The sequence below is a fragment of the Haliotis rufescens genome, unplaced genomic scaffold (genome assembly GCF_023055435.1).
Source record: "Haliotis rufescens isolate VD_foot unplaced genomic scaffold, xgHalRufe1.0.p SCAF_17, whole genome shotgun sequence".
NCBI classification, from domain to species: Eukaryota; Metazoa; Mollusca; class Gastropoda; order Lepetellida; family Haliotidae; genus Haliotis; species Haliotis rufescens.
Window position 1 is genome coordinate 9,815,978 of NW_025963857.1, and position 26,757 is coordinate 9,842,734.

The following is a 26,757-nucleotide window of genomic DNA, read 5'->3' on the forward strand; positions in this document are numbered from 1 at the left end:
AGTACCCACAGTATCTGTATGTCGTACAAATTAAATAACTTACTTGTAATAGTACCGTAATTCATCTGAACATGTCATCAGAAGAACCGCTGAGTCCATTTGCCTTTTCATTTCATTTGTATTTAACGACTTTGACCACATGGAAAACAAATTTATGTCGAAGGGGGAAAACCGTCAATTATTTAATCATATTTTATTGCTTCACGCTTGGTGTTGACATCAAACTAAAAGACATTCTTAAATGAACCGTGACTGTCATCTGTAAATGAGTCTCGTTGATTTATTAATATATTCCACTTTTAACACTGCCCATACAGTCCACCCTGTCCCGCAACGCAATCAAGCACGTGCTATTTTAGTTATCCCTTAAATAAATACAATGCCATAAATAGAAGGTATGTAAATAACAGCGACAAAACCCTTTCCATGTTCCTAAGAGGTCTCTATTAAAACAGAGTCGATTGTACATTCGGACTTTATTATGAGAATGTGTATATGAATCAATGTCTCAAGCAGAGAGTTTGTAAGTACAATGTCTCAATCAGATGTTATCGAAGTACAGTTTCTCAAACTGAAGTTATCGAAGTACAGTGTCTCAAACAGACGTTATCTAAGTACAATGTCTCAAACAAAAGTTATGAAAATACAATATTTCAAACAAAAGTTATGGAAGTACAATGTCTCAAACAGAAGTTATGAAAATACAATGTCTCAAACATTAGCTATGTAAGTACAATGTCTCAAACAAAAGTTGTGGAAGTACAATGTCTCAAACATTAGCTATGCAAGTAAAATGTCTCAAACAAAAGTTATGGAAGTACAATGTCTCAAACATAAGCAATGTAAATACTGAACGTAAAAGCCAGATAATAATCCATCTTTATTATCTGCCGAAACAGATATATAGTGTATCCCATATATTAATTAAAAAACGTCTGTAAGTTATATATAAATTTGCACCTGAAATCATCCCACCTAATTGTTTTGTTCAGGTTGCCTGTATCGAATCATTACGAAACAATCCATCGACATTGTGCATTGTTATATGGCGATGTCTCCATTGGCTGGCACGTCTTCATTTCCATTTCGGATACTGTCCGAAACGTTTTCTCGCCTTGTATCAGTTTGCTGACTTTTTGCAAGGAAATATGTTTTTGCTGTGTACACTGAAAAGTAGTGAAACCACTGTGCTGGTACCAAAGTACTGATGAGACATACTATATTGTATAAATAATGGTAAGTGAAAAGAATACGTTTGTTTGTTTGTTGTTTAACGCCGCACTCAGCAATATTCCTGCTATATGACGGTGGTCTGTAAATAATCGAGTCTGGACCAGACAATCCAGTGATTGATATCATGAGCATCAATCCATGCCATTGGGATCGATGACATGCATCAACCAAGTCAGCGAGCCTGACCACCCGATCCCGTTCGAAAGCGTAGTCGCCTTTTACAACATGCATGGGTTGCTGAAGACCTAGTCTCACCCGGATCTTCACGGGTGGATTTTAAAAGTGTGTGGATAACACTTTAACAACAAATATCATGAAGTACATATTTTCATTTACATAAGTTTCTTTTTAAGTACAGGCCAATACCTTTCAATGTGTTTATTTATACTTTTTAGACATCAATTCAGTTAGTTTTTGGCGGGAAGAACAGTTCAGTAATAATTCGGGATAAACCTATTTCTAATTTCTGTATAATGAGGGCAAACCAGAAGAAATGGTGTTCATCTTCAATAACCATATCATCACAGTTTTGACATATCAATATATTTCGGTCTACATCAACTTGGCAATAAGGCATTTTTTATACTTTTATATTATTGGCAAGAATGCGTAATTGGGTTTGAATATGTGCCAAATCTTTTCCTATCTAAGCTGATGTACGATACAATTCTGGAGCAAGCAGGTATAGGAATTATAATGAGACAGAAATGATGAATTACCAATTATCTGATACCTGTTTTGCACTCCTATGTCTATACACCGTTGGTTACATATACAAACAAACTGTTTCATATCGCCACAGTCTGGGGCAATTCAGACATAGGCAAAGCCAGTCTGAGGCAACATAGTTCTCTCATTAGAAACCCAATTTATGCCATCGTGATCATCATATGATTTAAGCATAGAGTAACAAGCATGGGGATACTTTTTTGGGTGCATACGAATTATTCTTCACCAATTTGTAAAATTTTGTAAAATAGTGCACACATAAATAATGCCTGCCCACTTCTCCCAGTACGGCATTTGTGGAACAGTATTTGCTTATTTGAAGAAATCAGTTAAAATGTATAGTTTGAACCTTTTCACTAGACTCTCGATACTAAAACAACACCATCTGCAAATAATAGAAGCTTCTTTGCTCCAATAACCTCGCATACAAATATTCCATGAGTTTCACTAGCCTCTATTTCTGTGTTTAATATATTTATGAAAAGGATAAACATTACTGGGCTTAACATACACCCCTGCCGAACGCCCCTAGAACATATCTGTTCTGAAGTCTTCTACTTTCACACTTGCATGAACATTTTCATACATATTTTCAATTAGATTAAACATTTTTCCATGAAGGCTTTTTTTGTAACAGAATACAAAAGTTTCTTTATATCAACATAGTGAAAAGCCTTTTTTTATAATGTAGGAAGGCGGGATAAAAACTATGTTTAGATTTCCGAAAGTATTTATGGCTGAGGGCATGTATCACAAAAGTAGTGTCTGCTATTGAGCGATCTTCCCTAAAGCCTGCTTGCGATTATGATAACATCTCGTTTAATTCAGTCCTAATTTTTCTTCAGCAATAGATTTCCACCTTTACGATATAAAGATGTATACACCTATAATTATTCGGAAGTGTGGGGTCGCCAGATGTGTATAAGGGCGTAACTAAACCATTATTCAACGCATCTGGAAAAATGGCAGTGTTCAAGATTGTATTATATAATGTTTAGATATGGAATAAAGGCTATTGAGTACTAAAGAAACTCGGGAGGCGGGCCATATATCCCCCATGATTTGCTAGATATAAGATTTGTGAGAGTTTTTTTTCTAATTTCATAGTCTGTTATCTCTACTGATAGCATATCAGTACTATTACATTGACCACAGCTCTTACAATCATGGTTACAAACAAAATTATTTACATTAATATCAAATGCATTACTTTGTCCGATCTAACAAGTCTTTAATGTTGCCCATGTTTGGGTGAGATACCAATGTCACTATTCTAACTCTGCAGTAGCGACTTGATATTGTTCCTAAATTTAATTTAACCTTTCTCGCCGTTTTATTCTCACCTCTTCTGTTTACAAAAATGTCAGTATAGGTTAATGTGCAATTATGCGTTGGTAAATCTGGTTCTGTTGAAGTATAATATTTTTATACATGTAACTTTTCTGATGTTGTTTGAAACATTGACAAAAACTTGGATGAGGGAGAGTTCATTTAAGGGGGTGGATATGTATTTCTATATATTCGCCAAGTTTGTTTACCTATATTGAATATAATTCAGATACACCAAATATAAAAAAAATGAAATTGTGGTCGGTTTGGTGCCTTTTATTCTGTTCATAGTGCTATGTTCTGGGCGTTTATAATCAAGTGTGGTGGGACTACCAAAGTCGCCCTTTATATAACTACAGCCACTTTGTATACACTGTATTTATAGAAGTATCATGCTACGTAATAACTCGCAATACTATGTGTAGCTATGTGTATGACTGCACGGTGTCAGTGTATCAGTGTCGCGAACACCTGGTGTCATCACTGGGTTTCATAAAACCCGGCCATTCATAAAATATATATATGCAGCTTAGTGGTGCTCGTCTCGTCGCAGACCCGGGTTCGATTCCCTTCATGTGTGCAATGTGGGAAGCCTATTCTGAGTGTCCCCACGGCTGGGGCTGGGGACGAATGTCACTCAAATCTGAGGGTGTGTTTTAATTGTTCGTGGTGGCCTGACAAGCATGCTGCCATCCTTCACCTCACGAACTCCCCTTTCTGAGACGGTTTCCTCTTCCTGTTTACGTGCGAGACAGAACGCATGCTGATTGACGACCCTCCCATCAGAACGTGCGTCAGAGAGCAGTGAATGGATAGACCTTCAACTTTGAGGTCGTTCAAAAGAACAGCGCCCTCGGTTGAGAGAGAGAGAGAGGGGGGGGGGGGGGGGGGGCAGAGAGAGGAAAGAGGGACAGAGAGAGAGAGGGGGGAGAGAGAGGGGGAGAGAGGGCAGAGAGAGGGCAGAGAGAGAATGAGAGAGAGAGGAGAGAAAGAGGGCAGAGAGGGGGAAGAGAGAGCTAGAGGGAGAGACGCACGCACGTCGTCGGCCGCCTCCGTTTAGACGACAGAGTCGCCCGTCTCTCTCTCTCTCTCTCTCTCTCTCTCCCTCTCTCTCTCTCTCTATATATATATATATATATGATCGTCTAACTTGGCCAGCGCCATACCTGTACTCATGGGTTTCACCAACATGACCAAAGCGGTGAACGTCTGAGACCTGCATTACTTCGGTCTTTCTTTCCACATCAAGCAGACCCACCAAGATATGACTGGACAGCGCTAAGAGTATCGTAATCCTATGTTAAAGTATGGGAGTTACGACCATCTTAGCGCTAAGATCGTTGGCGTAACCAAACTCACGCCAATGATATGTATAGGTCTATGTAGCATTGGAGCGAGCGAGTTAACATTCCATGCAGTCACTGTTGAGATGATGTGATCAAACAGTATGCGTTCTGTTACTGATTAAATATAGTAATCATTTTCATAAAGATATCCTTTTGTTAATGAGATGAAATGACTATTGTCTTGAGAAAATGAGATTTGTATACTTTGAAAGAATGCGGTCTGCCCACTTCTGAGAGGCCAATGTAAACATCGAGGGAGGGGTCCTTTTAGGAAAAGTAAGTTTAGTCTATCAATTAATGTGTGTGATATGGTTGAGGATCAATAATTCCCCAACTATAAAAAAAACAAACATATTCCTTAGATCCTTGAAATAAAGATATGTATTTCTTTTCAATAACATCATGCTTCTTTGAGTACAGGTCTATGCCATATGTTAAAACGCTTGGATATATGTATTCTCCCTAGGCGAAAGTGGCCGAAAGTTTCCGAATGCCTGGAACTAATGGCGTCGTGTCGATGTTGCAGAACCAATGGTGAATAGACTATAATGACACTAGTTATGCAAACATGGGAGTTAATATTACGTCAGAACTGAACATTGTGCCATTAGTCATTGTTTTTAGCGAACGTGGCTATATGAATGCTGCTTGTTGTCGCTGGGGTTATTGCTGAATGCTCCTGCCTGATTCATTGAGTCTTGTGAATCGAATTTGCGTAGAGCTATGAACTTGTTCATTCAGTAGGGCTGTTGCGAATACACTACGAGGCGAGTATGATACGTATCATGAAAATAGGGTAACGAATACGAATATTTCTTCACGAATACAATTACAAGTTACTTCCGGTGTTACGTGCTCACGGTGCTCAGCTGGTATTGTCTAGTGATTCTAGTGACCACGAATAACGAATTCAATTCATAAAGGTATACGGTTCGATTCACCGAATACGCGAGTGAATCGTAACAACCCTAATATTTAGAGACCATTTCCCAGCTTATATTCTACCCTTTCCACCTAATACAGTATAGTAATAGCGTAGAGAAGCAGTAGGATTGTCAACCCTCTATAAATTTACCAACAATTGGAATATTCAATTCCTCAGATTAGACACATCATTCACAAGAATATTAGCCTAACCTATAGTCTGGAAGTTAATTTAAGGTACCGACATTTACTACAATATCTGAAAAACTATTGGACCTACTCCAGTCAAAGTTGGTATGAGATTATTAAACATTTAAAGACAATTGGTGCATGAATAAAAAATCTGTCTATTTAGCTATCATTATATTTCATCAACAACGAGACCTGTTTGTCACGGGTGGAACGAGCATTCATTGTAACAGACATCTGTATAATGCTACCCCTGCGTCACAGGGCCATATAACACAGTTGAACCAATCAACTCAACTTGAAAGGTTGCACGGGAATCAAACACGCACGAATATGGTGTTAGCATTAGATTTCATGATGTCTCAGCGCAAGCATATGTGAAAGGTTTCGTTGTTAAAATATTTGAATACTTTAAGGCTGAAAGTGAAAGACGTTCGCCCTTCTTTGACATTTCAAAGTACATGAAAAGAACAATTCATGCGTTACAGCTTCCCAAACAAACCGCAGTTAAGATTTTGAACTCTCATAAGCATAAGATAAGAACACATACTCCCCTGCACATCCCTTAGGGGGCATCTCAAAACAGGATAGGAAATTAAAGTTAGATTCCTTTGATAAGAAAGTTGTCAGGGACGTGATTCGGCGGTTAAAACGAGAAAATACATTTATTTTAACACGAAAACTAAAACAAATTCTCCTTACAGAGCATGACTTAGATATTTCCAAATGGACCATTTGTAAACTCCTTTCCAGATTTGGATATCAGTACAAAAACACGAAAGGGTCGAACATAGCAATGTGTGAACGACCAGATATCATTCGTTTGCATATCAATTATTTGAGCACTATTAAAAAGAAACAAGAAGAATGGTAAGGCAAGTTGTTGTATTCTGTATACTGTAGCTAACTTATGTTTTGATACATTGGTAGTTTTGGCCTTGTTCTATTATTTCAACATGACAAAGCAAACATCAGTGTTTATGTTTTGTAAATGTTATAAAACATTATTGAACATTCTTAATTATATATATCGGTCTAATAGTCACCTGGCAGATTGAGCAGCCTCTAGCTGTAGCTACAAACTCAGAATTAGAAGTTAATACCGTCCCTCTGCCATTGGCTAGTTAATTTTTGGTAAGACAATACTAGTCCCAACAGCGAGGATCAGCCCCAATCTTGCACAAAACATTGAGTTTAGCTTCAGAGAGACAAGAATTTCTGGTTTGATATTAGTTCATAATTTATGACACATTATTTAGAATGTTTAGTATATACATGATAGGCCAAGTACTTGTAGCAACAAAGATCCTCCCTTGCCAGCTTCCTTCAAACAAAACAGTGAAGATCAAGGTTAGAATAGGCTTTCAGCAACCCAGGCTTGTGATAACATGATTGCTTGCTCAGGCTCGCTGACATGGTTGATGCATGTCATCGTATCCCAATAGCGTAGATCAATGCTCATTATATCAATCACTGGTTTGTCTGATCCCGACCTGGTTATTTACAGACTATCATCACCTAGCTGGAATATTGCTGAGTGCAGCATTGAATAAAGAACAAACTTTCAAGACCTCAGTATTCTTCTTAATTGAACACTTGCTTGCAGTGCATTATATGGCTTGTGTCAGTCTATTTCGAATAAGTTAATGAAAGGGTAGAAATACAATACATTGCATGCAACTATTCTAACTCCCATAGATCAACAATGCCTTAGGGCTGTTTCATATCTCTCACTACTTTCGCACTTATTTCATCAGCTGCTCGTCTATTTTTAGGGAATACTTCAGAAAACATCCATGTTGGCAACAGTCCTATATCCTTGAAAAACTCGACCTCTCCTGACAACTAACTGACACATTAATAAATCTGTTGCTTAATGACCCCTTGAATGCTTTACCTGACAGTATTGATTAATATATGAATAAACTCTTAACATAAAGTATGTGTGAGTATGGCCTATAGATAATAGTACTAATCCCCTTCTATTTCTGCTGCCTACAGCCATAATGATCAGCACTAAAGTAAATCAGTAAACCACGGACGTATTCTATATATGTCTTTGAGTAAACATACAGCGGAACATTACTGTGCTATTGTATACTTATATAAGGATACTGTTTCCTTCCTCAGTTCCTTTTAGGCTGTTAAAGCTGAACTTAGCTGACCAAAAGAGTGTTTCCTACCCTTGGGCTTGAGGCTACTGTTTGTCAGTTGTGTGCAGTTTGCCTATTTAGTGATGTTTCAATTTTTTATTTTTTGAATAATTTTTTTATTTTTCTATAGCATTTACATGGTTTTGCATAACAATATTTTCAAAGAAATAAAGCAAGACAGCTTGACTTAAGCTTATTGAAGTAATCTCTATTACAATTAATGACAGAAGTATGTTTGAATTTAGTTGACTGACACACTTTCCTTATTTCAGATTGTATGATGATCCTAAGGGTTTGGTCAACTGGAGATTTGAAACCCGCTTGACCATGTATATTTCCATGAGAACCTACACAGAGGCCATCAAGTGACAACATCAGGAACATGGTAAGTCAGGTTGTCATGGCAATCAGTAATGTGAAGATACGGTGGAATCTGTCTTAACCAGACTTGTGTGTGCTGAAAATTTAGTCTGGTTTGGACAGAGGTTGCAATAGCCACTAGTCTGTATTTGTCATTATATGTCATTATTTTGGGGTCATTCAGATAGTCGGAGATGAAGGTACTAAAAAAATGTCGTATTTTCAACTTCCAAGAGTCCAGTTCAGTTGCATTGGAATTAACCAATTTATACCAACATACTTGTCATGTATTGCACGTCCATGGGTTAAATGACTGGTTGAGTTCCCACGTGTGTTTTAGGTAGCTTTTTCCATCACTTTTCATTGATTTCAATAGGCATCCATTTTTCCAGTTTCCTAAAAGCAGCGGATCAGTGTGACATAGGCATAAACAACATGTTCTTCAACTGTTAATCACATTGTTAACATACTCAGACCTATTGATGCTTGTTGGCATGTTGTTCATGTTGGACACCCTACATACCTAGGTGACCTTTCAATAATGATGCTGAGTTTAATCAATCTCACACACAAAATGCCTATGTGGTTATCTTTCCGTGACTTCCACAAGGCTTTATGAGTGTTATGTGTTACATTAAATTAGATTAAGAATTTGTATTGCGCATTTTCCAATTCACAGCTGCACAAATGCACTTTTACCGTGATTGATCTAGTCAAAGGCCCTCTTGAAGAGACAGGGGCAGCCGGGTAGCCTTGTGGTTAAAGTGTACGGTTGTCATGCCGAAGACACGTCTTCGATTCCTGACATGGGTACAATGTGTGAAGCCCATTTCTGGTGTCCCCCGCCGTGATATTGCTGGAAAATTGTTAAAAGCAGCGTAAAATCATACTCACTCACTTACTTAAAGAGAAGGGTTTTGAGTGCCTTTTTCCTGCTTCTCGGGTTTCTTCTGGCAGAATTTTTACATAGCAATGGGCCAGCATGTTGAAATGAACTATCGCCATGTGTTTTGGTATGTGACAGTAATCTTTTGATTGGAGAGAATGTGCAGTCTTGTATGGTACTAACAGTTCCTTAAAGTACTGTAAGCAGGAGCCAAACTTTGCATTCACCAGAGTGAGTAGTTTATATTGCACTCTTTGAAGTGTCTATTCAGTCAATATTGATGTGTTATCGCTTAGATGTTCTTGTCAGAATTCTTGCAGCTGTATTCTGAACAAGCTGTCATTTTGGTTTGCCAGAGAGGAGGGAATCACAATAATCCAACCTGGAGATGACAATATCTCCTGATTTGTCCCATGTTGTGAACATGGTAATATGCACATTTGCATATGGCTGCGATATGCTTATTCAAGCTGTAGAGCGGATCCATGATGACACCCAGGTTTCTGGCACTATGGTTGGGTGTGATCACACTTTCTTACTCACCTGTGGGTGAGAAACCCATTTGAGATAACTGGTATCAAATGTGTGAGATCGAATTCCAGGCCCGTGATTGGCTACTCCATGGTGATAATCTGAGGTCAGATTATGACGAACTACTTTCCTGAGTGTAAGTCATTCATAAGTTGATTGTGCTTCAGTCGAATGTTCGCCATCGTCTTTGTTGAACCACAGGACCGTGTAATTAATAATAATAATAAACAAACTTGTCCTCGTCTGCAAGTTTGTTTGTTATCACTATTAGTTACATTGTCTGTTGTTATGTCAACATTATGTTTTTTAGAGTGGAAACCCCTGGATGCCACAGCGACAAAGGCCTATTTGTACCTCCTCTTCAATCCTCACTTATACATCAGGCAAACTAATACACTAATTCACAGCGTTATTTACTGTGTGTTTAGAAATCTAAACATTGGATATTTACTCAAAGAATTAAATTTAAAAAATAGCATATTAATTAGTGATCACGGTTATCTTTTTTTCAACAAATCACTAATGATAATTCTGAAACGTCGCTGATAAGCCTAGAATCATTTAGAATGTTTTGGAAAATACTCATACACGAACGCCAATGTGTATGTTCCGCCATATTGGATTGTGTTTACAAAATGACGGTCATGAAACGCCTATTAGATCACGTATATTTCAAACTCAGCTGCGATACATGCCCTGAATTCCTCCTACATTTTAGAATCAAATGACAAATGGTTTTTGTCACCAATGCAAATTATCTCGATGAAATATATTAGGTGTGGAAACAAACACTGTGCTCAGAAAACTGTACTTGCTGAAATGTAAACAAAGCAAAATTCAGATTTTACACTGTGTAGCAGTTTTACAGGTACTTTTTTCTAATTGTTGCATAATTGGCTCGATCGCGTGTTTGAGAATATTCATGGGAAGACTATCGTTGCACGAATTATGGAATTACACATATATACATTACAATGATGTGGTAAATTCAACAGAAGCCGTAAAAGTTTCCTTAGTGACACCATCACTGACAAAATAACGCACAACGATGGCATTTCAGACTAATTCTCTTGGTTACATGTGAAAACATAAAACACATAACAGTACGCAGATGTTTTCTGATTACTTACATGACACATTAATGAATACTCGACAATCCTCCTCTGGAAATCCTGCATTTTGTTGTCAGTGAACATGCCATTTTGTAAAAGTCAGCCACTGGTCGTGATGTCATACGGAAGTAAACATTGTTGTACATATTTGGTAATTTCTTTGAGGTGAAAACTTTTAACTCTGCATTAAGCATGTTCTTTGTTTTTGTCTAGTTTGCATTATCACCATCACCTTGATAATCCACCGATGTGGCGGAAACCATTTTGTGTAGGGTCACATTATATATGCGTAGATCTAGTAAGCGGTACGTCGGATGGCGTCACTCATGGCCGTAGTGCTATGTATTAATGCATCGATTCGAAGCTAAGAGGGTGCGATTTTAGGGTGTGTGAGAAACAGATTACTGCACTCATGCCTGTCAGATACCATTTATCTTACAACTCGTTGTTTCAAAGCGTATCTAACTCACTTTCGCTTGTTAGATACGTTTTTAAACAACTCATGGTAAGATGAATGGTATCTGTCACACACTCGTATAGTAATCTCTAAATCTCCAAAGCTGAAGTCAGGGTGAAGTTGCGAGGATCTTGAGCAGGTATGACCAATATCTCTGTTTTGTCCTCGTTCAGTTTCAAGAAGCCTCCCATTCCCTGATGGAATGCACACTAGGGCTGTTACGATTCACTCTCGTATTCGGTGAATCGAACCATATCCATTCATGAATCGATTTCGTTATTCGTGGCCACTAGAATTGAATATTTATGAATATGCAAGCATATGCATATACATTAAAATATACCCATAAGAACGTATTATATGCATAGATTTCTTCAAAAGACAACACTCTTATACTATTTAATTTGACAGTATCGTGGTCACTGGTCATTGTCGCATTTGAGCAGATACTAGTACCTGGATAAGTGCAGTATATAAATGAATAACATATTAATAATATATTAATAATTATCAAACCATGTCAAATAATTCATGTTGTTGTTGCCTCACTGAACATGCTAAATATGACAAATAATACATGAACTGCTGACTTATTATTGTATTCATGAATTAATATTCGCATTCGCTACCCTATATTCATGATATGAATCGTATTCACCTCATTGTGTTTTCGTTGCAGCCCTAATGCACACAACTCATTACAATTGCGCAGGCATTTCTGTGTGTGTTTGGAAGATTACAAAGTGAAACAGAGTTCATCAAAGATAACAGAGAAGTGTTTACATGCGCTGCTTATGTCACTATCTCAATCACAGCAGTCATTTAGCGTGGTGCTGTGTGTCCACCATGAGTCTGAATTGGCACAACACCTCCTGCCCATGCAACCAAGTCCATTCTTAAAGAAGTGCTTCGCATAACTGCTGGAGATTTCTGTGGTCCTGGTTGATATAAACATCTTTTGAGCACATCCACAGATAGTAAATTGGGTTGAGACCCAGAGACTTTGACGTTTATGTTCCAGCAATAGAAATCCTATAGTCTTTGTGAAAATGCCCATTAGCAGGGATTGACTTAGGCCACGATTCCGCGATATTCTCGCACAGTTGTCATAGATATCGCATAAACATTAATTCAGCGCGATTGAAAATCGCATACATCTTTTAATAGTTTTATCCACTTTTACAGTCTTATTTTCACCTACAAACATCAAAAAAGTTGTATTGCTTGAATAAAATTATCTACAACGTGTACAAGGAATAATTCTAGGCCCACATTTTCAAATACAATGAGGCATTTTAACATTGTGCTGTATGGGCGTACCTCGGGAATATTTGAAATTTTCACATGTAGGGCCTATGTCAGAAAATTCCTTGAGTGAACCCTGATCTACTGTACCTAAAAATGTCAATAAATGTCAATCGAAACAGCGATTTGCATACTTGCAACACTGCATGCCATCTTTTACTGTGCATAACTGAATCCTATATCACTGCGTGGAGCTTTGCACAACCTTTTTTTATACCTGATTGTCAAATCATATTCAGAGTTCTAACCATCATTAACCATATTTTTTGTCACTTAAATCCTAGCAGAAATCAAAGACGTACATGTACGTGCATCCTTTCAGAAATCAAGAGACAAAATGCAATCACCATGATCACGGGTAAAGTTTCAAAACACAAGCAAATTTTTATTTTGGAATGACAAAACCAAACCTAAATGAATATACTTACAACTCTTTCTCCATAAGAATATGGATCACAAACAATCATATTGTAGATGAGGTTTGCCTAGACTTTAGACGAGACAGCACTGGTATTCATGAATGTACCCTCTTGCAAGAATGGCCAACGTGCATGAATTATGAATTTGAACTATTTCGAGTGGCATGTAATTGCTTTGAATATATCAAATTACAATCTTAACTGATTTTGTTGAAGACCTAGAAATTGTTTGTTCCCCGCATGCCAATGAAATGAACAGGTGATGGTGGTAAACATGCCTTATCTATAATTGTTCGCACAAATAATTCCTCCTAAAGTTGACAATGAACAGAAATATAAATATTGATGCAATTTTTTGTTGATACTACCGGTGATGCTAATATTTTTAAATATTCATAGTGGAATAATATTGGTTTGAAAATATCGGTGGATGTATCTATATAATCTAGTAACATTAATTGCAACATAATTTGAGTCTCAAATACTGAATATCAAATACAGTTTCCACTGTGGGAAGACAAAATGCCTCTGAAAATTTGCAAAATCTCATTGCTTTTAGACCAGGGGGGATTTTCTCTCATAGGTAAAAAAATTCAAGGATAATCCTTGTATTAGTTAAGGTATCAGAAGGATCCGTAGACATTTGCCATTTTTAAAGGTTTTGCTATATTTTATCATTATAAGGACCAGTGGACTGTTAGTTTCTATCGCTGTGTTCTGAACTCTCATGGAATCCATACAGGGGATGACCATTGTCATGCTGAAAATATGGTGCCTGGCACTTGCAGATCTGAGGACGTAAGATTTTGTCACGATAGCTCACACCTGTGTTGAAGAAGCCACTGATGATGGTATCGACACCACTGCAGCTGCTGTAGTTGAAGAGGAAGTAGAGGGAAAATAGCGCCAACGTAGGGCCTTCTTGCTGGTATTCTGGCGAGCTTGTAAACGGTTATGGACAGTCTGTGCAAGAACCTGTCAAAAATTCCATGCCTTGACATGAAAACTGATTTTATGGTTCCCCAAAAAACAAATCATGAGAATGTCACAGGTCATCGATATTAACACATGAAAGATAATAAGACCATTTTGTGACACTTTATCAGTCAAAAAAGAACATGTTAACTTAACTTTCATGCAGCACTGCAATAAGGAATACGTTTCATTTATGGAATTTTGGCAGGAGTTACCCCCCTTGCTGCCACAATATGAACATGCATCATGGACATGTACAACAAATTATTTACTTTGATAGACAACCTCCTTCAGGCCTCAAAGTTGCGACTAAATTGGTCGCCATGGCGATCTAGTTTTGTATTTTGCGACTGGTATTTTCATGTCAGTCGCCAACTGGCTCCTTGTCTTTAATTAAGTTTGGCGACTAAATATCTCTTGTCATAAGATATTAAAAAAGATCGTTTTTAATATAAGTGCGGTAACTTCAGTGAAAAAAATCGATATCAGAACATAATAACACCGACTAGATCACTGCTAGGCCATGTGTACTGTTTTCGCTTTTGATATGAAGCTCCATACCTGGAATGAAGGAAGCGCTTTCCGTTATTAAGTAATGCACTAACGATGTTAAGAATTTAGTACCCACGCATGCGCTGTACGACATCCGCCCAGGTGACAGCTGTGGCGGTCGTTTCGCCGTTCAAAAACACAAAGTATTTTTCCATATTTGCGCAAGTCAAAACAACAACAAATCGTTGTCAATCGGCAGATTATGATTACCTTATTTTCTTGAGTATAGTGCGCACCCCTCTCTAGCGGATTCAGTATTTTTTTGGGGAAAAAATTTGAATAGATCTACCGAGCGCAGAAAAAAAAATTACACTGTAGATATATCTACCCCTTTAGCGAAGTCCGGCAAACGAACGGGTGATGAGAAACTTGTTCAGTACAAATTCGAAATTTGAGATAAAAAATCACCAGACATGTTGATTTACGGTTTAAATTGTATTTCTTTGTTCTGCTAGGCATTGTTTTATATCAAGGGATTAAGATTACCATGTGTATCTTCTCGTAAACTAAGCCGGACACAGCAATCAGCTGTACACACATTTTCTTGGAATCTACCGGTGATTCAGTCAAGACACACCCAATGATATAACTTTACAGGATTTTAATGCAAGGATCGGCAAAAATTGTATCTGAAACTATTTTTTTATCAGGAATAATATATTCCAATATCTTGTTATTTTATATGCAGCTTTTACTAAACATATTTGAAATAATAATAACCCTTAGCGAAGCAGCTGATCGATATTACCGGGTATTAATTTTTACATGGAACCAGTCTGACGCGAGAATTACGTGTTGACATAGAATCATCCAAAAAAAACAAATATGACTTTTAACGAGTCAAAGTATGGCATTTATGACATATGTATCCATTCTCTGTCAACTAAAGTTCGTTTCAAGGCGTTAATAGCGATAATCTGACCGTGGTTTCTGTTAATAACGGTGAGTTGTGCGATCTTCCGATCGCTTCACAAACGATTTCGCCGAAATTAATTAGAACAATATTTAAAGTAATTTTGAATAAAATTAATGAAGTAGGTTACAAACATAAGTCCAGATATACAAAGAACACTTTTTAAAGTCAGACAGTGTAATTACATGATTAATTTGCATACTTCAGTATGGATTTGTTGACATGGTATTTCCGGTGTTATGTGCTCACGGTAATGTCTTTCCATGGGGGAAAAAAACCATCAAAACTCATTATTTCATGTATAATGCGCACCCCCTTCTACACAGCTGTGTTTTTTTGGGAAAAAAGTGCGCAGTATACTCAAGAAAATACGGAATGCTTTGAATGGTGAAGCTGACACGGAAGTTTTGTCGTCTGTCGATGCGTTCGATAAACCAAAACCTGCAACTGGCACCAGTAAACTGTCAGATGATGTTACTGACACAATGTTCTAAAGCTTGTTTGTCTGAAAAACTCAAAAGCTTCAACAACAGTTGTTGTTCATGATATAAAACTGATTATTCAAACTAAGGGATTTTTTTGTGTTTTGTTATGCAGAAGCTCAGTTAAATTACAAGTCATTACTTTTGGCTCCTTACATTTTGCCTTGGCTCCTTGAAATTCTATTTGGCTCCTTGAAAAAAATATTTAGGAGCTCCTAATCAGTATGGCACACATGCGAGAGTAATAATTTCTTTATGACCGATTATTTCTTAATCTTTTTGAGATTTCTCTTCATAAAAATGCACTGATCATGACCGCCATCGAAAGAAAACCACAATTGTCGAATGACGTCAACAATCTTCAATGACATCATTTATAGTGTGACATCACACAGATTCGAATGAGGTCGCCAATGCTGTCCGTATGACGTATACAATACACTGGTGGGCGTAAAGGGATATCATCACTAGTGCACACACAAGTTCTATTGCTAACCCTATGGGTAATAAAGTGAAATATGAGCTGACGATTGCTTTACTTGGCTCACAGTGTACAAGCGTGTTGAAAAAGCACAATAATAGTGAGCTGTTACTACCCAAGTTGACTTAAACAGAATTCAAATTAATTTTCTGAAATTGTATATCTTTTAATTGCTAGTAATTTTTACATTTTACAATTCTTTAACATGAAGTGAATTTACTGGAGACAATGGCTTAAGGACATGATTTAACATCTTTTGATAGGGAGTTTTCTGTATAATGTGTACCTCGTGGGTTAGAATAGGTCCCCAGCAAGCTGTGCTGGTCACAAGAGGTGATATAAATGGATCACATGGTCAGGCTTGCTGAGTTGTTTGATAGCATGTCTTTGCACCCTGACGGCACTGAGTGTTGTTTTCATTATCAATCAGTGGATTGTCTTGTCCAGACTTGATTATTTACAGGTCACCATGAAATAGCTGGAATATTGCTGAGTGTGGTTGTTATAGAATAAACAAAGCTGTAACATGTGTTACACCCTCTAGGTAAGGTATATGTCCCTTGTAGCTAGTTGTCAAGAATGTACTCAAAAACTAATGTTCAAAACAAGTTTTTCTTACCTACTACCAATCAATACTAGGCATTATTCCTGAAATACATATATGATTTTGCCTCAAAGGGTCTGCTTCTTTTTATGTGTTTCATGGCGGATGGGTAACAGTTTTCTTCCCTTTGTTTATGAATAGAGGCAAGTTGTTGTTTATGAATGCTGGTGACGCTGATTTATTTAATGGTTATGTAGCGATAAATATTATTGTTTTTGGTGCACTGAACACCCTGGTGCAATAACCGCCCTGCCCTAATAACTGCCCCTGAACCAGGGATCCGGAAACCGTCATATGCGCCGGACATGTCCGATTGGGAATCTCAAAAGTCCGGTTTAAAATATTGCTTACCGGACATTTAAATTTTTCTGTCCAGACATTTTAAAAAGTATTGTCCGGACATTCTTAATATTTTGACCGGACATGATCAACAGTTAGGACTGAGCAGTTTCTGTCTGCAGTTGTAACACAATGAAGATTATCTACACTGACAAGCTTTGTTTGTTTTGATTGCTGTAAATACATTGTACCGACATTATAGTCCAATCGGTCATTCACTGTAATAGGCAATAAACTGAGTTGACACTCATTAATCAAGGATTAATTACTGAGAATATCTTGTTAATTTGAGTGAAAGGTGTTTACAACTGTACATAAGTACCTTGTATCATCGATGTACCTCATTATCCTCAAAATGCTACGATACGTAACTTCAGACAAGAAGCAAAAGCGTGACGACAGCCAGTTGAGCGATGCAGATTAGTCAAGCGGATCTGCCAAACCCTCAAAGTCTGGACGATCATTTTGTAAGTCGTGGCTAACGACTTTCAGTTGGTTGACATACAATGAGGATTTGCAGATTTTGACTTCAAGACCAATCTGTAAGTAATCTTTATTAGTGCCCCTACTAATACTGAAAATTTCCATGACAGTCCATATTTTCAGACAACAGCAGAACAGAAGGAGTATATAATTGCCAAGTATTAAACTTAATTATCTCAAAAGTTGTAGTTTCATTGATGTTTCACCAAGTCTGTTCCTTACTGCTCAATCTGTGAAAGCAAATTGAACTTCTTGTGAATGATTTTACTAAGCCTCCCTCTTTGTCAATTTCGAAGCACCCAGGGTGCTTATTACTCCTAATATGGTATGTAACTTAATGTTCTAGGTTGCTGTGGTTTGGGAAAAACGGAAATGCTGACCAGGGAAATCTATTGTGCATCTAAATTATTTTTAAGCTGACAATGGCAGGTGTGCTTGTGGTATAGTGTGCTTGTGGTATAGTGTGCTTGTGGTATAGTGTGCTGTCCATCATCTAGACATCCTAGTGCCCTCTATAACTTGTGATGCTCCAACCAGCTGAAAGCATGAAGCTTGCTGTTTTGTATGATGTAAATCAACACAGTAGGATGCCAGTTTACTTCAAATCTATTAAATTAAGTGACATGAGGTGAGGTGAAATGGGGCTTAATGTCGAGTCCAAGATTATTGCACCTATATAGTGACATGCATGCATGTGCCTGTGTGTATCTGCTTGTACTAGTCCGGACTGATGCTGATTTATACCATGCCGCAGTTTAGCATAAATACCCCACTCAGACACAGTATGCTGACTCCCGAGCCGACCAGTCCTTGTTTTAGCTCCTTAATGTCTAGGGCCAGACAGGGTAACAACAAGTACCATCTTTTAATGTTTTTTGTATGATGCAGCCGGGACAGATGCTCTACCACTAGACCAAGGAGGCGGTCATTAAATCAAATAAAAAGTTTTCAAAAATGGAAAAAAAACAAAAAACATCAGACTGACAAAAATGATGAAGCATACCTTTCTTAGTAGAGGCAAGTAGCTGAAAATTACATATCTTGATGAAGCATTGTGTTGATGATAATTCCTGTGAGAAAGTTCATCATGTGTTGATGCTGGAATTATCATCTGCAATATTTAAGGTTGTTTTACAAAAATAATTTATTTCAGGAACAGCTGAACCCAATGAAATGGATGTTTGGTACCAGACATTATTCTTTTAGTTCTTTCAAATATCACATTGATGCCATACTGCATCCAATGCTATCCCCCTTGCAGATTCTGTGTTAGAACATTGATGCCATAATGTATCCAATGCTATCCCCCTTGCAGATTCTGTGTTAGAACATTGATGCCATAATGCATCCAATGCTATCCCCCTTGCAGATTCTGTGTTAGAACATTGATGCCATAATGCATCCAATGCTATCCCCTTGCAGATTCTGTGTTAGAACATTGATGCCATAATGTATCCAATGCTATCCCCCTTGCAGATTCTGTGTTAGAACATTGATGTTATAATGTATCCAATGCTATCCCCCTTGCAGATTCTGTGTTAGAACATTGATGCCATAATGTATCCAATGCTATCCCCCTTGCAGATTCTGTGTTAGAACATTGATGTCATAATGTATCCAACGCTATCCCCCTTGCAGATTCTGTGTTAGAACATTGATGCCATAATGTATCCAATGCTATCCCCCTTGCAGATTCTGTGTTAGAACATTGATGTCATAATGTATCCAATGCTATCCCCCTTGCAGATCCCCTTGCACATGTTGCAGATTCTGTGTTAGAACATTGATGCCATAATGTATCCAATGCTATCCCCCTTGCAGATTCTGTGTTAGACCAGGGCCCCAGCATCCAAGGCTTGTCTTGTAGGAGCCATCTGACATGAGAGTCGGAGTGTGTTCTGACTTATTGTCTCAGTGTACCTCAGTGATGTTGAGCATTGTTCGTGCAATGTATAATGTTTGCCTGGTCCAAACATTCACCGCTGATTTATCTAGATTAGCTCGGAGGCCTCCCTCAGATAGTTGTGCTCCAATGTCTGCAGCAAAAGTCAGCGAACAATCCCAAATTTGAAGTAAATATTACCCAGTTCATGTCATAGTTAAATCATGGTAATGATATGGTTTTGTAGAGGTGACTTGTGGTTGGCTGATAACAGGGCCAAAAAAGAGAAAACTTTAATGCTTAGTTTAAAATTATTTTTTTGAATGTTAAAAAACAATATACAATTATTTCAGAAAATAATAACTTTTAAGAAATCCCAAACAAAATAATGTATTTTTATCCTGCTTTGCCTGCGGAGGACACTTAATTTGGAATCTTAGATCACTCCCCCCCCCCCCCCCCCCCCCCCCCTCACTCACTCACTCACTCACTCACTCACTCACTCACTCACTCACTCACTCACTCACTCACTCACTCACTCACTCACTCACTCACTCACTCACTTAAGATTCCACGACATGTTAAAGTATGATGAACTTACAAAACATCAGACATCCGCTCCCATGTATGTCCTCAAGCATGAAGTTTATTGGTCGGCTATGGAGTACACATGCTTGGTGTATACATTCGTCACAGTGAGCAGTGGGGTGTATCAAGTTGCATGTATAACTAAGTCTACCCCAGCCAAGACACGTGGACTCATAGGGACTGGATGGGTAGGTCCAACTCTATGACTTTGTTGGTAGCATGTCAACATTCGCTACGGATGCTGCTCATAATATGCATCACTGGCTTGTCAGGTACAGACTTGAAGATTAAAGGTCGCTGTCACAAACAAAAGAAGTGTGAAATTAGTTCCAACAATGCTTGATAGAAGCAAGATATGCAGATCATTATTGGACTGAAAAATGCAGATGAAAATAGGTTTTATGCTGTAGATGACACCAAAGGTCGGAATTGTGATCTTGAATGAAAAGGATGAGGCATCTGGTATTACTTACTTCGCATTACTGATGAAGATTTAAGACCCCATAGGCACATGGACTTGTCATATGGTAAAGCAGGCGGAGTTCACAGCTTGGTAGGGGGCTAATGGATTGTTTAAGTGACAAGTTTTTATACTCTGATCCTGCAACAAGAAGTAATTACCATATAAATTCTTATGGCTTACATCCCTTTTCTGCAAATGAGATAGATATTCTTGGAATGTTGTTTACCTACAACTAAAGAATAGGACCTATATCAACATCTGCAGCAGCTAGTTCTGCTTGTACCACTAGCTCATTATCTGTCCTTTATGGGGATTCCAGATTAGAATAGGTCCCTGTGGACCTGTACTTGTCTAACGATCAGGTAGATTAGGTGGTCAGGCTTGGTTAGCTGTTGATTTCATGGTATCATACCCCGATGACATGGGACGTTCATCATCATAGTCATCACTGGACTGTGGTTTGTCTGCTCCAGATGTGACCCGTGAAGACTCTGGGGTAGAACCCCCTGTCTTCAGCAACCCAATCTTGCCTTAAAAGGCGACTATACTTGTCATAAAAGGCGACTAACGGGATCGGGTGGTCCGGCTCGCTGACTTGGTTGATGCATGTCATCGTGTCCCAATTGCGTGGATTGATGCTCATGATATTAATCACTGGATTGTCTGGTCCAGACTGGATTATTCACAGACCGCCGTCATATAGCTAGAATATTGCTGAGTGCGGCATTAAACAACATGTGCGTGTCTGCTTGTACTAGTCCGGACTGATGCCGATTTATGGTGCTAGCCCACTTAGATACCATTCCTAAGTTTAATATTAATATCCCACTCAGACACAGTATACTGACTCCGAGCCGACCAGTCCTTGTTTTAGCCCCTTCATGCTGAGTGCCAGGCAGGTACCATCATTTGGTATGATGCGGCTGGGGATCGAACCCCAGACCTGCTCTCTGGGTGAATGCTCTACCACTAGAGCAGAGAGGCGGTCGTATGTTTTGTTGTGTTGTTTAATGCTGCACTCAGCAATATTCCAGCTGTATGATGGCGGTCTGTAAATAATCGAGTCTGGACCAGACAATCCAGTGATTTACATCATGAGCATCGATCCATGCAATTGGAATCAATGACATGCATCAACAAATCAGCGAGCTTGACCACCCGATCCCGTTAGTCGCCTTTTACGACAGGCATAGTCGCCTTTTACGGCAAGAATGGGTTGCTGAATACCTATTCTAGCCCGGATCTTCACGGGTCTCCATATATGTACAGTTACCTACATGTCATATCATGACCCTCCCATGACATCTCCCCTTCCAATCAGAAATAGCATTTGTCTTATCGTGCCCCACTTATTTTTTCATGCCCTTTCCCACCTGTAATATTGACTGTCTAATCATGCCACTATGATATCACACCCTTTCCACATCATGCCCTCTCTGACATGCGCCTTCTCATCTGTAATATGATATATCATGTCACTCTTAAAAGCAGTACCTTCCATGTACCTCCTCAAGCATGCCCTCCTGTGTTAATATTTTAGCTAATCTTACTCAACTGAAATACTTGTCGTAAGAGGCGTCTAACGGGATGGGGTGGTTAGGCTCGCTGACTTGGTTGATGCATGTCATTGATCCAGATTGCGTTGATCGATGCTCATGATGTCAAACCAAGGGATTGTCTTGTCCAGACACTATTATTTACAGTCCACCATCATCTAGCTGGAATATTGTCTCACTCACTCACTCACTCACTCACTCACTCACTCACTCACTCGGGTGGGGAAACTGAACCCTTGCCAGGGAAAGTCACACCTGCCATGGTAGATTGTTCAAATCATAAATCCTCTAGCTGTGGTACCTGGCAGTCTCTTTGCTTGGGGTAAACCAACTGTCAGATAGGCAGATTACAGTCAACCTTGTTTGTTTTTTTCAGGAGCAAAACATATCAAACTTTGGCGTCTCAACTGTTCAGCTATTATTAGAAATAATTATCGGCAGTAGGGTTATTGCTGTTGCTTCAACTACTTCTTAGTGTGTTGGTCCAGAACAAAATAGTTCATATGAGTTTTAGCAGTATCATGAGGGGTACATGTGGTTTTATGCATCTCTACGTCAGTGTTTGAAATAAGTTTAAAACCCAACAAGTCAGTTGGGCATGTGACCCATAAGTGGTGCCTGCCCATCTTCAAAGTTACCTGCCCGTTTCAGACATTTTAAAATTGAAGACCCGTGAAGATTCTGGGGTAGAATAGGTCTTCATACTTGCCGTAAAAGGCGACTAACGGGATAGGGTGGTCAGGCTCGCTGATTTGGTTGATACATGTCATCGATCCCAATTGCGTGGATCGATGCTCATGATGTAAATCACTGGATTGTCTGGTCCAGACTTGATTATTTTACAGACTGCCGTCATATAGCTGGAATATTGCTGAGTGTGGTGTTAAACAACAAACAAATAAACAAACAAATATTGAAAAAAAATAAAGTAAAATAAGAGACAAATCACATCTTGACTCATTTGAAATAATGCAAACAATTACTTGAGAAGCTACCAGGACTCATGTAATTGAATACGTAAGTAGTCTTAAAATTATCTGCTGGTCAGTCGGGCAGGTGGAGGAAAATTTCCTGCAACCCGACAGAACAGTTACCAGCTGTTCTGTGCATAAAAACACATGTACCCTTTATGATACTGCTAAAACAAATTTATCTTACCAACATGATTTAATCTGCCATTGAGCCGAGGTTTACTTGTGCTATGTCACGTGACGTTCATTGACTCGTCATAAGCGTGTGGCTTAGTGTGGGGTCTAAGGAATTTATTCTGCCACTCAGAAATTATTTCCTCCCAATCGGGATACATAGTTTTCAAGATCACATGAACCAATCAGATTTCATCATTCTGACATGTTGGTATAATAAGAGCACTTGTTAAGGGACATGTTAAGTACTACATATCTGAGACATGTGATAAGTGTGAGTACTGTCTGCCTATCAGAATCATGTTGTGTTAGCAACTATAAACAGCCAACGTTCAGAAATGTGTTATATGTAGCCTACTTATCAGAGACATATTAAGTACTCTATGATTTCTGAGATATGTTATATGTGTTACATATATGCTAATATTATCAGACATGTTATGAGTACTCTACTGATAAGAAACATGTTATAAGTACTCCAATTGTCAGAGGCATGTTAAGTACTCGAGAAACTGATCTGAGATATGTTATATGTGTTATACATACCCAACTATCAGAGAGACATGTTATATAAGTTCTCTACTTATCAGAGACATGTTTAAAGTTCTCTACTTGTCAGACACATATTTTAAGTTCTCTACTTATGGGAGACATGTTATATAAGTTCTCTACTTATCGGAGACATGTTTTAAGTTCTCTACTTATCAGAGACATGTTTTAAGTTCTCTACTTATCGGAAACATTTGTAAGTTCTCTACTTATCAGAGACATGTTGTAAGTTCTCTACCTATCAGAGACATGTTTAAAGTTCTCTACTCATCAGACATGTCGTAAGTACTTTACACATCTAAGATTTGTTATAAGTGATCTTTGTATCAGATTCCAATAGGTACACAGCAGATATATGTTATATGTACCACAGATAGAAGAATTAAGTATTCTGCATATCAGAGTTATTGGTACTTGTTAGAAAAACATCATCGCTGGTGTACTGTAGTTAACAAAACATTCCTTGTAGAAAAGTGTATAACACACTTTTTGCATCATACTACTGTCTGTTTTATATCTCAACCATCAATTTCTTTCTGTCAAAACACAGGCTTTCCTTGAGGAAAGTACCAGAAAAACAGTTGGTTAAACAGTTATTAATGAGAGTGTAGTAGCGTATATCGGCCTGGTTTGGTGATACGCCATAGCTGCACGTAATGGGGAGACAAGATGCAATCTTCCATACACTTGAGATGGAGGGAGTACTATTTTAAAGATGGGTCTGAAAGGATACCAAACTATTCGACTTGTAGGTAAATAAAGAAGTCCAAACTAAGTGCCAATGGCAAGCAAACTGTGAAAAAATTGTGATATCATTCAAAATGTGATTATTTTAACATGTTTAATGTGCATATATTTTTTTTAATTCTGAGGAATTGGGGACATTTTTAATTGATGAAAAAGTATGATTTTTTTTCATGTTTTGAAATCTTAGAGTTTTTCTTACTTCAACATTTGTGTGACCTATTACTTGAACACTACTTCATGGGGACTTTTTCGAATTGTGGATTTTCTAAGCAAATATTGCTTTTTTCATGTTTTGAACTTAGAAATATGATAGAGTCAAAGTCAGGGCTATTAGTGAGTCTTCACATTTTGCCTTCTTTTGCTTTTTTAAAATATGATGTTATTATTATAGTTAAATAAAGTTTAAGTGATTCTGTGGCATTTGAATGCTAACCTAGCCACTTTTTTTGCATTTATATTTTCTATAACCATCCCAAAATATTAAGCCATGCCTTCTAACCGACTGCTGTTTCCTGATGTTTATGATAATAGTGAGTGAGTGAGTGAGTGTGGTATTACGCAGCTTTTAGCAATATTCCAGCAATATCCCGGCAAGGGACAACAGAAATGGGCTTCACACATTGTACCCATAGTGGGAATCGAACCCAGGTCTTTGGTGTGAGGAGTGTCATAATAATAAAATGGGAAGGGCTTTTGTTGCATTATTGCACTGAACGATGTCACTGATAGATTTTGTCTACAGTCTTTTCTGTTGATGATTAAATATCAATCTGTGAAGTTAATGTCACTGTTGACATATTGATATATGAAAATGTAATTCATTATTTTTGCGTTTATGCATTTCGAGTCCATCCTTGTATAATAAAGTAAATGTTTAACATTCCTATGCTAGTTTATTATCAAACAAACCATTATTAATTGTTCAGTTATCAGTAATCTGGCAGGTAATATGTTGTATATAATCAGTTCCCATTACCATGCCACACGAAAGCTGTTGTTAGTTTTTTCAGGGAGAACTTATGTATCCAGATGGTATAGCTGTTAAACCAAGTTAGTGAAGTGAAATTCATTAATTGTGTTATATATACCTTCACTGGAGATCTCCTCATACTCCTCCATAACCATTCATCTCCACTATGACATATCAGACTGACTTCACATCCCATTTAAAGTCATTGCATGTGTGTGTGGCTGTTTGTACTATTCCAGACTAATGCCAGTTTTAAAGTGCTAGCCCACTGAGACCCCATGTCACAGTTTAACATGGCTATTCCCCTCAGACACAGTCCACTGACTCCTGAGCCAAATGGTCATTGTATCCCCTAATGCCAAGCGCCAAATTTGAACTTTATGAGTAATCATTGTGGTGTGTCTGTGTGACATGGAACCATTTGGGGCTTGTGTCTGTGTGACATAGAACCATTTGGGGCTTGTGTCTGTGTGACATAGAACCGTTTGGGGCTTGTGTCTGTGCGACATAGAACCATTTGGGGCTTGTGCCTGTGACATGGAACCATTTGGGGCTTGTGTCTGTGTGACATGGAACCATTTGGGGCTAGTGTCTGTGTGACATGGAACCATTTGGGGCTAGTGTCTGTACGACATAGAACCATTTGGGGCTAGTGTCTGTGTGACATAGAACCATTTGGGGCTAGTGTCTGTGTGACATAGAACCATTTGGGGCTAGTATCCATGTGACATAGAACCATTTGGGGCTTGTGCCTGTGTGACATAGCACCATATGGGGCTAGTGTCTGTGCGACATAGAACCATTTGGGGCTAGTGTCTGTACGACATAGAACCATTTGGGGCTAGTGTCTGTGTGACATAGAACCATTTGGGGCTAGTGTCTGTGCGACATAGAACCATTTGGGGCTAGTGTCCATGTGACATAGAACCATTTGGGGCTAGTGCCTGTGTGACATAGCACCATATGGGGCTAGTGTCTGTGCGACATAGAACCATTTGGGGCTAGTGTCTGTACGACATAGAACCATTTGGGGCTAGTGTCTGTACGACATAGAA

At 38.3% G+C, this 26,757-nt stretch overlaps 1 protein-coding gene across 1 annotated transcript in view; it reads left to right on the top strand.

Annotated features, from left to right (window-relative positions):
- Nucleotides 1-5,153: 5,153 nt before the first annotated feature.
- Nucleotides 5,154-26,757, top strand: part of LOC124116702 (b(0,+)-type amino acid transporter 1-like) — a 133,198-nt gene continuing 111,594 nt past the window's right edge. Inside the window, exons 1-2 of the mRNA XM_046478564.2 lie at nucleotides 5,154-5,171; nucleotides 8,176-8,288. Of these exons, the coding sequence (XP_046334520.1) occupies nucleotides 8,286-8,288 (3 nt within the window). The 5' untranslated portion in view covers nucleotides 5,154-5,171; nucleotides 8,176-8,285. The remainder of the gene's footprint in view (nucleotides 5,172-8,175; nucleotides 8,289-26,757) is intronic.